The sequence below is a fragment of the Thalia democratica genome, chromosome 2 (assembly GCF_965202585.1).
Source record: "Thalia democratica chromosome 2, ktThaDemo2.hap1.1, whole genome shotgun sequence".
NCBI classification, from domain to species: domain Eukaryota; kingdom Metazoa; phylum Chordata; class Thaliacea; order Salpida; family Salpidae; genus Thalia; species Thalia democratica.
In genome coordinates this window covers 40,446,069-40,459,131 of record NC_139166.1, presented here as the reverse complement: position 1 = coordinate 40,459,131, position 13,063 = coordinate 40,446,069, and the positions used below count along the sequence as shown (strand labels likewise).

Genomic DNA, 13,063 nt, shown 5'->3' with positions numbered 1-13,063 from the left:
TTATATGTATAAAGGATTTTATTGTATAAATTATACTCAAAGCAAAAAATTATATATTCTGTATTATTATCGAGAGTTTCTATTCAAAAACAAAACATTTTATACAGCACACAGATGATTTTGCTTTATACACAGAAGCCATTAAATTTTTTAACCACTCAGAATCAATGGTCAGAATTGCTGTAAGAACTTTGACTTTGAATGTTTATAAAGGTAACTTGTTAAGATTGTATGTTAAATCACTTGGAAAAACCTGATCTACACATTTTATTCATCTGCAACAAAACTTTTTTATTATACGCTATAAGCTTAAAAAGCTTAGTTTAACAGTGTAGTACTATAAAACGACTATTTTTTGAACTCTAATTTTTAATTTTCCTTCATTTATAAATAGCATGTAATCATTAAGATGGGTATTTCAAGAAATAAATTTGGAATAAGCTTTTTGCCCTTACTTTTTATATGTTTTGTTCTAAACTTATTGTTTTTCTCAAACAAATTATTAAAAAACTAAACTTATAAGTTCAAGTTTAAATTTATATAAAACCTTTTTTTACAATTAAATTTAGTGTTAAGAGAAAAAGAATGTTTCTTTTTAGTTTATTGTGGCAAAAATATTATTTTTATAATTATTCAAAAAATTTGGAAGTTAAAAAGTTATTAATTTTTATGTTTAAGCTCTTTTCATTGAAAAACTTTAACATCATTTTATAGTAAATGATGCTGCAATGCTTCGGTTTATAAGAGATAAAACTGGAGCTCCTTATTTCTCTAATCTAACGTGGTTTATTGCCCAACATGTTCGCTACATTGACCAATGTGTACGTAGTGATGTTAAGTAAGTTATTAATACAGGTTATTAAAATATCGTAGTTTCAATTAAAGTTATATATAGTTAAAAAATTTTGTTTTGAATTAGTTTAAACTATTCAAAAAGAATGTGTTTTTAAGTATTTTCTTAGACTGTATTTAAAAATAATCATATATAATTTCTTCGTGTCCTAATTATACACTTTATGTTGTAGTACTAATAGAAAAAAAGTTTGTTTTTTTTAATTTTATTTATAAAAAACCGTTATTATAGCATGAATCTATAAAATTAAACAATCAATATGTTTGTTAAGGCTGATAGCATTAAGTTTTAAAAATAGTTTTTGGTTACTTTAATATTTTGCTTAATAAAAGTTAAAACTAGGTGTTATATAAAGTTTTACATCTAGCCACCAGCAAAGAGGAAGATTGCGAGATTTAGTTGCTGAACACTTAGACTACATGCACTATATAAACGACATACTGACACTTGAGAACGAAATGTTAAATGAAATGTTAACAGATCATCTTCTTCATAGGTTGTTCTTTCCTCTTTATATCAGATCTCTAGCTGAAGCAATTCCTGGAGATAATGATGTATGTTATGGTTAAATTAAAAAAGTAAACTTTGTGTTTTATTCGGTTTTAGTGATTAACTTTAACCCTTAATCTTTTCAAAAGATTTAAGTTTTATAGAACGTTATTTTTTTACCAGATTACATAAATTACCATACTAATTTTATTTTTAGTCAATAAAAAGCATTAAAGCTGTAATGTTTATTTCTAGTAATTCATGAGTTTTCGTCTTTTAAAAGTTCTAAAGCTTATTTTAGACTTAAATAATAATTTAAAAAGTTTGTTTTAGTTTTAAAAAATATATTTCAATATAGGAAAATTCAAATATGATTAGCTCAGTTGTTGCCCTATTTCTACTATCACAAGTAAGCATTTTTATTGATATTATGATATTTAACTAATTTTTACTATAATTTAGAACCCTGCATTAAATTAAAAAGTCTGTTTTAGAATATACTTATTACAACAAGTAGAGTGCTTTTACAAATCACGGAAATTCAAGGGTTTTATTTATGCAAAAACCACAAGGAATGTATTTTATGTTTTTGCCAATGTCTAACTATTCAAAAGAGTTTTTATATTATTATAAATTACTGAACTGTTTTCTACACATTTACTAATATTTTTAAGTTTATTTTTTTTTTCTGTTGCTCAATGTGGTTTAAAATCATTTCTTAATATTACTCATTAACTGCCAAATGTTTTTATTCTAGAATTCACTTATAAGCATTTTGTATGCGATTTATATGAGTATAGTTAATTAATTATGTTGGGAAATTCAAAAACCCTAGTGATAAATACATACTGTCACTTTTTTTTTTTTTCAAAAAAATCTTAGTAACAGTTAATAACATCATTAAACGTTATCGAAATTGTAGTTTTTGTTCTCTATAGTAAGGGCGTTTCTGAGCTTTTTTAAGTTGGGTAGCACTTTTTTTTGTTTAATAATAAAGTTACTTTTCAGCTATTTTTAATTGTAACTAGCATTATAAAAATTTAAACGCAGGTGTTTCTCATCTTACATAATAAAGCACTTATTAGTAGATTGGCAGAAGTAATATTGAATAACAATTTAGAAGCTGTTAGGTCTACAGGAAATCAGGTAATCGTGTATATGTTTCTTTTTAAATTTTTAATTTAACAATATGTTTAGAACTTTAAAGTAACTTAGCTATACCAGTTCAAAAAGTAAAATCACAAGTTTTTTTTGAACAAACTTTATACAATCTATATCAGTGCTTCTGAAATAGGGTTCCGCAACGCCTCTCAAGGGTTCCGCGAAGACTTTCGAAATTTGAAAAAGAACATTTATTTATTTAAACATTTAATGTAAAATTGAAACGCGGAAAAGTTGAACTTTGGAAAAGGGTCCCGCCACTAGAAAAAGGTTCAGAAGCACTGATCTATATTATGTCTTTAGTTACTAACTAGTAACTTTGTAAATGTTAAAGTATAATTTAGAATACCAAACAGCAAACAAATAAAAAAAAGTAAAGTATTTAAATTCCTAATTTTCAGTAAAAAGTAGTCACAAAAATATAACAAATTCTTAAAATAATAAATCATAAGTTTTTTATATCTCAGCTCTGATATAAAATAGTTCGATTAATAATCACTATGTTTTATTATTTTTGTTTTAATATTTACATATATCTATATACCGAAATACTATCAAAATTTCATATAGATGCATGTAAATTTTTAAACAAAAAACTCAACGACAATAGCAAAGTTTTAGATAATATAATACTATTAAAAAAAAGAAGTGCAGAATTAGACCATTTTAATTAATCAAAAAGTTTTGATCAGACAGTTCTGCTTAAAAAACTCATTAAAAGTAGTTATTTGCTATTTGTTTGTTGTCCAACGCTAGGTCTAGGCATCAAATTTTTGGTCACTTTAAATTGAAGGCACACAAAAAGAGACAAATTAAGATAATATTTTGTAAAGAGTTAATAAAGCGAAATTAAAAATTTGTAGCTATACATAAAAAATAATCGTGGTAGTAGATCAATAAAATTGAAGATACTTAATAAAGGGCATATTTAGTTTATATATAAATACAATGAAAACTTATTATTTTTATGTTATAATAAATATTTATATTGTTATTATCGAACTATTTTTATCAGGGCTGCCACAAGGTCAGGAAAAGTCAGAAAAAACAAAAAAATGACAAAAGTCAGGAAAATTGGAGGTTTTTGAAAAAAAAAGTCAGAAAATTTGACAAAATTTAAAAAAAAGTCAGATATTGTCAGTTCAAACTTACAAAATTCCTTATTTTCCAAAGCAAAAAAGGTAAAAATCAATTGAAAATTTCTTTTCAGACTAAAGTTGCAAATTTTCTTCTAAATTTACAAAACTACTTAATTTCCAATGCCTTCATCTGGTAAAAAATAATAAAACATCCTTTATAAAACTGCAAAATTTTTCTATTGACATAATGAACAACTACCCTACTTGAAAATGCAGTTTTTGTATGCTTTTTAGTATTGATGATCTGTGGCAAGGACACTTCCATAGTGAAACTGTGATTTGTACACAAAAGTTTATCTTGCAGAATTTTAGAATCAAAGTGTTTTTTGCTTAAGTAAATAATTAAGTTCTTGATAATTAAGCACTAAGTTTAGTATTTTTTGTAAGAGTTTTATGTGTATACTATACCTCTTTATAACTTTAAGTTGTTAAACTCGAATAATAAGTTAGAATAATAAGTTATAAGAAAGGTATATTTTATTGCAAGTTAAATAATCTGTAATTATTTGTAGAATGACTAAGGTTTTTAAAATAAATAAGAGTAGATTTATTTATTACAAATTTTATACTAAATGATAAGAGGAAATATTTTATACAACAGATATATAGTGTACTTTTTTATGTATTTTTTTACAGTTATTTAAGTATATTCTTTTCTAATTGATTTTAAATTTAAGGATATTATAACAAATGGGAAAGGTAGTATTTTTTTAAACTAAGTGAACAATTTATATAAGTATCACATGTTTTAGATACATTATTTTTGTTATTAGATACTATTACCTTCTAGGTTATTTACAACTTTTATGCTAAGTCTGACTATATTTTGCTGATAGAGCTTTTTATTGAAAATGCATCAATCATACACAGATGGTTCAAAGAATGTAATGGAAGTTAGATGATTGAATTCAGAAAAAAAAAACTGTTTATATAATTATATAACCTGTGTAAAAATAAGATTAAAAGCTTGAGATAGTTTCAAGCGTTTGATTATGTATTTTAGAATAAGTTTAAATTAAAAGTTTGAAATAGAAATGTCAGAAAAACTTTAGTAAAAGTCAGAAAATTTTTCTCAGCTTGATCTGTGGCAACCCTGTTTTATGTATTAATCTTTATTGAGCATAATAATTTAATTGTGTAATAAATTGTTAAATAATAGTAATAAACGTAAAAACTAAATAAATAAGTCTTTAAGTATATTCTAATCATATGTTAAGTTTTACTTTTAGTATAGTACATATGGATTTTGGTATATATTTGACCTTATATTGAGGGTAATAAGATATTCAGGGTGGCCACTAAACCTGGAATCCTGAAAAAAATGGAGTTTGACAATTAAGGCTAAAAAACCTGGAGTTTGAGAAATTTTGAAAAAAAATAACAGGAAAAACCTAGAGTTTTAAACAATTTTCACATGTTTAGTAGTAAAATTTTGATTTGATACAAAAAATCTATCATATAGATAAAAAAAGATTTGTCATCATCAAAAAAATTTTTAATTCAAAAACATATTAAAAGTAGCTTTATAGTATCTTGTCAACGTTGTTATAGTGTTTAACACAGTTTTTACCTTAAACTTAACTTTTAACTAAAAATAGATAAAAAACGTGTACTTTCAAAAACTTAGAAGAAACTCAGAAAACCTGGGAGAAAATTCTCAAAAACCAGTGGCCACCCTGGATTTTACATTAGCTTTACATTTACTGTAGCTTGTAAGTTTTGTTTTTTATATGGTGCATAAGTGTTTTTACAAAGGTCTAGAGCTCTGCATCCAAAAAGTATTTTTTCACTAAATATATGATAATTTATTTTAAAGTCGAATCTAATTGTTTTCTGGTTAAGTTTTGAAAGCTGCTCAATAAGTAGACTTGACGTACTTTCTACGATCGCTACAGCATCGCCTCTATTAAGTTCGGATTTTTTTTTATTTTTTACTTTGTACATGAGCCTTAAATAAAGTACCAAAAATTAAATTTAAAAGAAATTTTCCTACCTGCAAAAAAATTATATTAATTAGTTTTGGATTTATTTTTATAAGGTTATAAAAACATTATCGTGCAAACTCTGCTCTATGCTGGTATTCTGCTTCTATATTTCACTCTACCTTGTTACTATTTAATAATTTATATCCATACTTAGATTTTGGAATGATCATCAGTCTTGAGAAAACTAAATTTAAATTTATTATTTGAACATGTAATGACAAGTAGGTCAAAAACTTACAAGATCTGTATATTATTATTCTAATATTTTGTCAAATGCATTTCTGAAAACAGATATTAGTTTTGATATTTGTAAAGCCTCAGGAACTTTTCCTAGAACAGTGGTTCTCAACCTCTTAAAAAATTGTGAATACTAAATTATTGGTACAAGAACTTTATTGTAGTTTTCAAAGTGTTTTAATATACAAATAATATACTTTTAGACTACATTATTATTAGCTTTTTCTAAAAGGAAAGAAAAAATAAATGCACTTATCCAAAACTTTTACACTTAACTAGGTTATCATTCATCGCCGCCAATAGAAAGTTAAAAAATAAAACAAATTTAATGTAACAATTATTACGTTATAAAGAACTGATGTAAAAAAAGTATTTGTGTATCTTAAGTAGTTAATAAGCATAATAATGACAGTTGACATATGTACAAGCTATAAGTTATTAGCTTTTTTCAGTTTTGGTATCACCTTTTGTCAATTTTTTTTCTCATAAAATTGTTGTATATAGTCCAGTTTTAAATTATTTTAAAGCAGTAAAAAAAAAAATTAGTACTCATAACGTTTATCAGCAACTTGGTTAATTTTTCATACTTAAACTGACAAAAAGTATTCTATCTTTATTCTTTATCACATAAAAAATTTTGAAATCTTATTTTAGAAGTTTGGCATATAATTTAAGTTGAAAAACTTGGCTTTAAAATAAGCTCAAAAAACTTTATATTCAGTTAATGGCTGTATATGTTAAATTTTTTATCAAATCTTATATAAATTTTTTCAAAACCACTTGTTCAACAATGTATTTTCTTAATCAAATATAAGTCTGTGTCCAAAATTAAAATTGGCAGGGTGCTCTACACATGGTCCTCTTTACCATAGTAAGCTAATTTAACACCTAAATTTCAGTACAAATTTAAGATAAAACAATTATAAGATAAATCATTTAAATGATAACATAAAACACAACATTTTTTTCTTCTGTCTAGCCTTTTACAAAGATGTATACAATTGTATATAATGATTTTTACTGGGTTTGAGCACGTCAAAGATTGCGAAAATTACTTAAAGTGAGTTTTTAAAATATTAATCTATAGCCTCAAATATAGCTTTAGTATAAAAAGATAAAAACCTACAAGTCTGAGAATTAATTTAGAACTTAAAAATAACTTATATAGAACTAATAATTAGTTTTAACGTTCATAATTTAATTATTCAGTTCAACTTATTAAAATTTTTGGAATTTAAAAAAAAAAACTAATTCTAAAAATTATACTTTAAACTAAAAGACGTTTAATTTGTAACTTATCAACTGATAATAAGATTAAATTATTTGCTTCATAACTTAATTAAGTACTACAAATTTCAGATGTCACCTCTCAGTAGTTTCATGGAAAAACCAGAAAGCATAGAAGCTTTGTTAACTTATGCCCTTAAATCTTCTGATAAAAGTAAACATCCGCTTAAACGTCCCAATTACAGAAACCATGGTTTGCTAAAATTTTAATTTTGTTACAAAAAAATTGATTATTTTTAATATTGTGAGTTTAGTACACTGTTTATTAAGTACGCACTTTGAAAACAGCTCAAAAGTGCGTACTCAAGAAATCCTGGTTATTATTTATCTACGTTAAACTTAATAAAAATAAACATGTTAAAAGCCACTAAAGAACATAGATAATTATTACACAAAACTCTTCAAAACAAAACAAATACTTTCATCATAAAAACAAAACATGTTGTTGAAGTTATTAAAAGTCTTGAGTAATCTTGACCGTTTTTTTTTTTTTCAAATGTAACAAGCTGGTAATAGTCATGCAATTTTGTAGTTATAGCAGCTGTCAAAATGATGTATATAATTTCTGCTTTTAAAAGATGCTTTGTCATTCTATGAGCTGGACAATGACAACCAAAATTTACTAAAAGAAGATGGTTCTAAATTATGTAGAGGATCTTTTGGTGATCGTTATGGCAGTGTAATGGAATGCATCTTTCATTATTTAGAACTCTGCTAGGTACAGCTAACTATGTTAAACGAGAATGGGAGAAAGTTACTGTTTAAACTATAAAAACTACTTTTATAAAAGCAAACCTAAAAATAAGTTTAAATAGTGCTGTCAAAGAAACCTTTGATAGTTATGACCTTTTAAAGCTTTTAAAGATTTTCAAAATTAATGCCACATATTAAGACATTATTGAATTTGTAGCCATTGATGATAAAAATAGTTAAATGTTCAAAAAAGAAGTATTAGAAAAAGCAAACAGTTATTTTTTGAAGATTAGCAATCAAGTCACTTTGCTAATCAAGTTTTTCTATTATTTACATCATATGAAGATGGCCTGTTGATGTTGATAATTAGACTTTACAAGTTACTTCTTGATAATAATTACACAAAGTCTGTCTTTCTAGAAGGAGAGCTGTGTTTTGCATAAATGCAAATAGCTGCTGGAAAAATAACTTAGGAAAGCTACAGTTTGCTTTTGGAAACTTACAAAATATTTTTTTTTAACTTGAGAATAACATAAAGTGTCTGCTAGACTCAAACGACAAGCTACACTAACAGACATGTTTTTAAAAGCATCTAGTTCTAAACAAACTTTAATTGCATTTTTAATTGTTTTCGTTATATATTTAAATTTTGTTATAACTTTAAATACGCTTTTTAATTATTGTTTCAATCATTAGGTATATAAATATTGATTACACCGTTTATTCTTTTCATTTATCTAAGTTTTAATCTGCCATTTTAATTTTTTTTTATTCCTTTGTTTTAATCATGGGGTAAGAAAATGTCAAACGCACTTTTCATTATTATGTTAAATAAATAAACTGTAATAGGTTTATTTTAAATATTGAATATGATATATAGTTTGTAAATTCATAATTTTTTTCTGATTGTTTTAGTTTTCGTTTTATTTACATGCAAAAAAAATTTTTTTAAAGTTTAATATTCTTGTATTACTACTCTCAGGTAATTTTTTTTAGTAAAAAAAAAAACTCTTTTACCATAGCCTATTTGGAATAAGAAGTTCGTACTCAAGAGTCCGTTCTAAAGCAACATGTTACTATATATTATTATTAATTCTAAAATAATAAAAATGTATGGTATGTATTCTAGTTTTAATGTTTCGTAAATGCTTGAAAACATCTGAAAACATTTAAAAAATTTTTGGCTTATGTTATTATGGATGTTAAGTACTTTCAATGTTTCGATCTTCAGCAAAAATAAATGTTGTATGAAAAATGTAGCTATTTTATATATTTTTATATATTTACAAAGTAAAATATATGTTAAAGTTCTAGGACGATTTAGGTAATAAACATATAATAATATAACTGATTTTATATTATGATGTATAAATAAATTTAGGGTCAGATGAAGATGAAGAAAAACTAGGTGAAAATGTTTTTCAAGAGAAAATTGGAAAACCTGAAAAGGATTTTTCACAGTCTACTGCTATTTCAGAAACAGGTTATATTTGTTTTTAGTTTTGTGCTAATTTTATAAAGTGAAACTTTTAGAGAAAAATATACTTTGATTTCTGATTAGGTAAGTTCAAATTACTAAAACAAGGTTTGTAATAAACTTGAAGTGTTTTTGAAAACTGAATTTAAGTATATTTTTGCTGCATTAAAACATTTAAAAAAAAACTTCTGTTGGCTGTAATTAAAATTTTATTTGTAAATTAAATGTATTTTATAGGTTTTAGTTAACACAATTAAAACTGCGTACTTTTAAAAACATACCTAGTGTATAACAAAAAATCAGCGTATAGAGATCTTTATTATTATTATTGTTAAACAATTTTTTTGACATTTAATTCAAAAAACTTTATAAAAGCACCCCCAACTACACCATAAAGCGCTGGAAAAATTCAGTTATACAAAAAAAAAATGGGTAAAATTAAAAATCACAGGGTTTTTATTTTCAATGGATAACTATTTTTTATAGTATAAATCTATGTTGTGTAGTAAAAAAAAAACAAACTAACATTTTTTTTAAATAAACAAGAAATATTTTCAAATTATCTAGTTATAGCATACAATCGTTTATACAGCAGCTAAGAGCGCCCTCTAGATGTTAGTTTTAAGACTCATTCAAACTTAACTCAAAAACCAACAAAGATCTTTATTTTCCAACACACTGTTTATTTGAAAAAAGTTGTAACCTTTTAAAAAGTTTTATAGTAAAAACTTAAGTTATATGCAATAAATTGTGCGCAGAATTTTTGTCTAACATCTGATAATCACTAATATTTTTTTCTCTTAATCAAAAATGTTATTTAAAAGCAATTTATGAAGAAAATGTTTAAATACCTCTAAATTAAAAAAATTGTAACCTAATTGTAGCTTAGTTTAAGAAAAGCAGAGACCGTTGTAACTTTTTAATAAACCTGTTAATTTTACAAACTTGAGCTTAAATTAAAGTTTATAAATATAAAGTTTTTTATAAATTAGATAAAAATTATTTAAACTGTTAACAATGTGATAATCTTAAAAATTCAATTTAATTTGAATATTTTTTATTTTCAAACTTAACCACTTTTTTTAAAGAGTATGAATGAACAGCATTTTTTCTTATTTTTTTACTATATATTTTAACTTGTGATTAATTTATACCAAACAGTTCAAGAAAAAATTTTTATAAGAAGTACTGAAAGTAAAAGCTGCAACAGGTAACTTGATTTTTTAACATTTATAACAATTAAGTTTTAGTTATTATTTAGTTTGCGATTTAAATATTTCAAAAAAGTGTTTAAGTAGAGACAACTACTTAAATATAGTTTTAAACTAATATATTAATATGTATTAGGAAGTTTACTAATAAAATAAACCAACGTTTTTTTTACTATTTAGAAATTGGAGATCATTACGTTTAATATCTGAAGAAAAATGGTATAAATGTTTTAAGTCAAAATAGATTTTTTTCAGTTTTTTCTGACCTATTTTTTGTTAACATTTTTTATGTTTCTATGACTTTTGTTTTTTAATACTTAAAAAACAAGTATGACTTGTAATTATACTTTATTAAAATTAATAACCATTTAACTATTTGGTTCATTCTTTTTTGTTTTAAGTTTTTGTGCGTAGGCTCTTTTTATTTTTTTTTATTAAATTATATTCATTTGTACTATTTCAAGCAAGATTGCTATGAGCTTTTTTTTTGCATTGTAAGTTTTATTTTCTTTAGAAATTAAAATATAACTGACAGTTTTAAAGTGGGTTGACAGTTTTTATACTGTTATAGTTTTTCTAAAGTTTAGAACTTATAAACCATAGTAAATGTATTTCAAGAATTTTTGTAAACCTATTTCTAGTTGTGTGGTCGAACATCTTAGTTAAAACTTATCTTATTTTTGCTATTAAACAGTTGACTAGATTACATGCGGTAAATTAAAGGGTGGCTAAAACATAAAAATACTCAGAGCTGTCGAAAAACATGGAATTTGATAAGTTAGGCAAAAAAATAGAAAAAACTGTAATTTGAGAATCTTTGAAAAACTTCGAACAAAACTAACCAAAAAACCAGGAAAAACCTAGAATTTAAAGCTATTTTTACATGCAAAGTAATAAAATTTAAATTGTAACATCCCCAACCTAGTTTGGGGTGTTGCCTTCAATTCAGGGGGCTTGGCCCTTTTTTTGCACTAAACGCTTTGAGCGTTTAATTATTAAGTTTTCTCCTGAGTTTACCTGACACATTAAGTTTAACTTAGTAATTAACATATCATATATAAGTTTTTAATGGCAAAAATTTATTCAAGTGTAAAACAGCCAATCTGTTAGTAGAACAAAACTGCGAAAAAAAACTCAACAAATAAACACAAATATTCTACAAGTAAAAAAGTTCCTATAAAATGTTTTTATAAAAAGTCTTAATAAGTGTCTAAAACTGAATAATGAATGTAATAATAAATCTTAATAATATTATGGTTTTTAATGTGAGTCTTAAAATGTGATGTGTTTCTTGCACTCTGATCGCTAAATTGAGCACAAAAACTTACAATGTCAAAGTTTTATTGCGAGATTTGATAAACAATCGTCTAACGCCATCTGGCGGTCCCTAAAAAAAAACAAGATGTATATATTTTGATACATAATTAGTTTCGAAAAATTATCATAATAAGTGTTTTTTTTCTAACATTAAGACTTTTTTTATTAAAAAACACATTTAAAGTAGTTTTACAGTATTTTTTTAATATTTGAAACCTATTTAAGTCTGCTTTTTACCTCAAAATTAGTTCTATAGAAAAAAATGAAGCAAAAACTTAAAAAGAAATTTAAAAAACCTCGAAAAAATTTCAAAAAGCCTTTGGCAACCCTGAATACTGTTTTTATAAAGATTAAGAAATTATTTACTTTAAAATAGTCTAAACTTGTTATGTAAATGTACAGTTTAGTAATACTGTGTAAATATCAGAGAACAATTTTACTGCAGTTTACTTTGTATTTAAGGAAGTTTTTAATTTTGCAAACAAAATCTATAAAAAAAAAAATACTTTTATGTTAACTATCTAGTTTTTTATTAACTACTCTTCAACTAGTTTTTTTATTTAAAATACGTTTTCTGAAGGTACTACTTTACAAAACTAATATACTCAATTTTGTTTGAAAATTTTACTAAATTATATTATTAAAACAAATCTACTTTACACTATAGGTTTGATTGTTGAAAATAACAAATAGAGTTCTTTACTTTATAATTTTTTTTTTTTTTGGCAAACCAAGTTTTGCTTAGAGAGCTTGTCAGTGTAAAAATTTCTGAAAAAAAGTATAATTATAAGTCATGGAAAGTGGATTGTTTATTAAGCAATTAGTTACAATATGGAGCAAAAACAAGACTAGACAACACAAACCAAAATAAGTTTTGAATTGAAGGTAGAATTTAATATAGTAAATAATTAGGTTAATCATGTTTTATATAAAAAGATCTATAAGTTAGGTAAGTTATTATAATTATAAGACTTTAAAAATAACTAATTCTTGTTAAACATGCATATTTACGGTTTAAACATTTGTATAAGAAAACAAGACACTTCGCAACTGTCGATTAAAAGAATGAATATCCCTCAATAACTAATTATTTGTCGAAAATGTTATACATAAAGAAACATCATAATGAAGCACTAATTTCAAGTGAACATGATAAGCTAAAATACTATGACAAAAACGATCTGAATTGTAACAGTAAAAAAACGAAAGATTAA

The 13,063-nt window shown here is 24.3% G+C and overlaps 1 protein-coding gene across 2 annotated transcripts in view; it reads left to right on the top strand.

Moving 5' to 3' along the window:
• Positions 1-13,063, top strand: part of LOC145829762 (protein CLEC16A-like) — a 48,222-nt gene that overhangs the window by 15,001 nt on the left and 20,158 nt on the right. Inside the window, exons 5-13 of one of the 2 annotated variants that reach the window (XM_082937631.1) lie at positions 108-213; positions 715-838; positions 1,221-1,407; positions 1,701-1,751; positions 2,393-2,488; positions 7,224-7,344; positions 9,226-9,327; positions 10,483-10,531; positions 10,713-10,751. In XM_082937631.1, coding sequence (XP_082793757.1) covers positions 108-213; positions 715-838; positions 1,221-1,407; positions 1,701-1,751; positions 2,393-2,488; positions 7,224-7,344; positions 9,226-9,327; positions 10,483-10,531; positions 10,713-10,751 — 875 coding nt within the window. The remainder of the gene's footprint in view (positions 1-107; positions 214-714; positions 839-1,220; positions 1,408-1,700; positions 1,752-2,392; positions 2,489-7,223; positions 7,345-9,225; positions 9,328-10,482; positions 10,532-10,712; positions 10,752-13,063) is intronic. The other variant, XM_082937632.1, reaches the window with a different exon arrangement.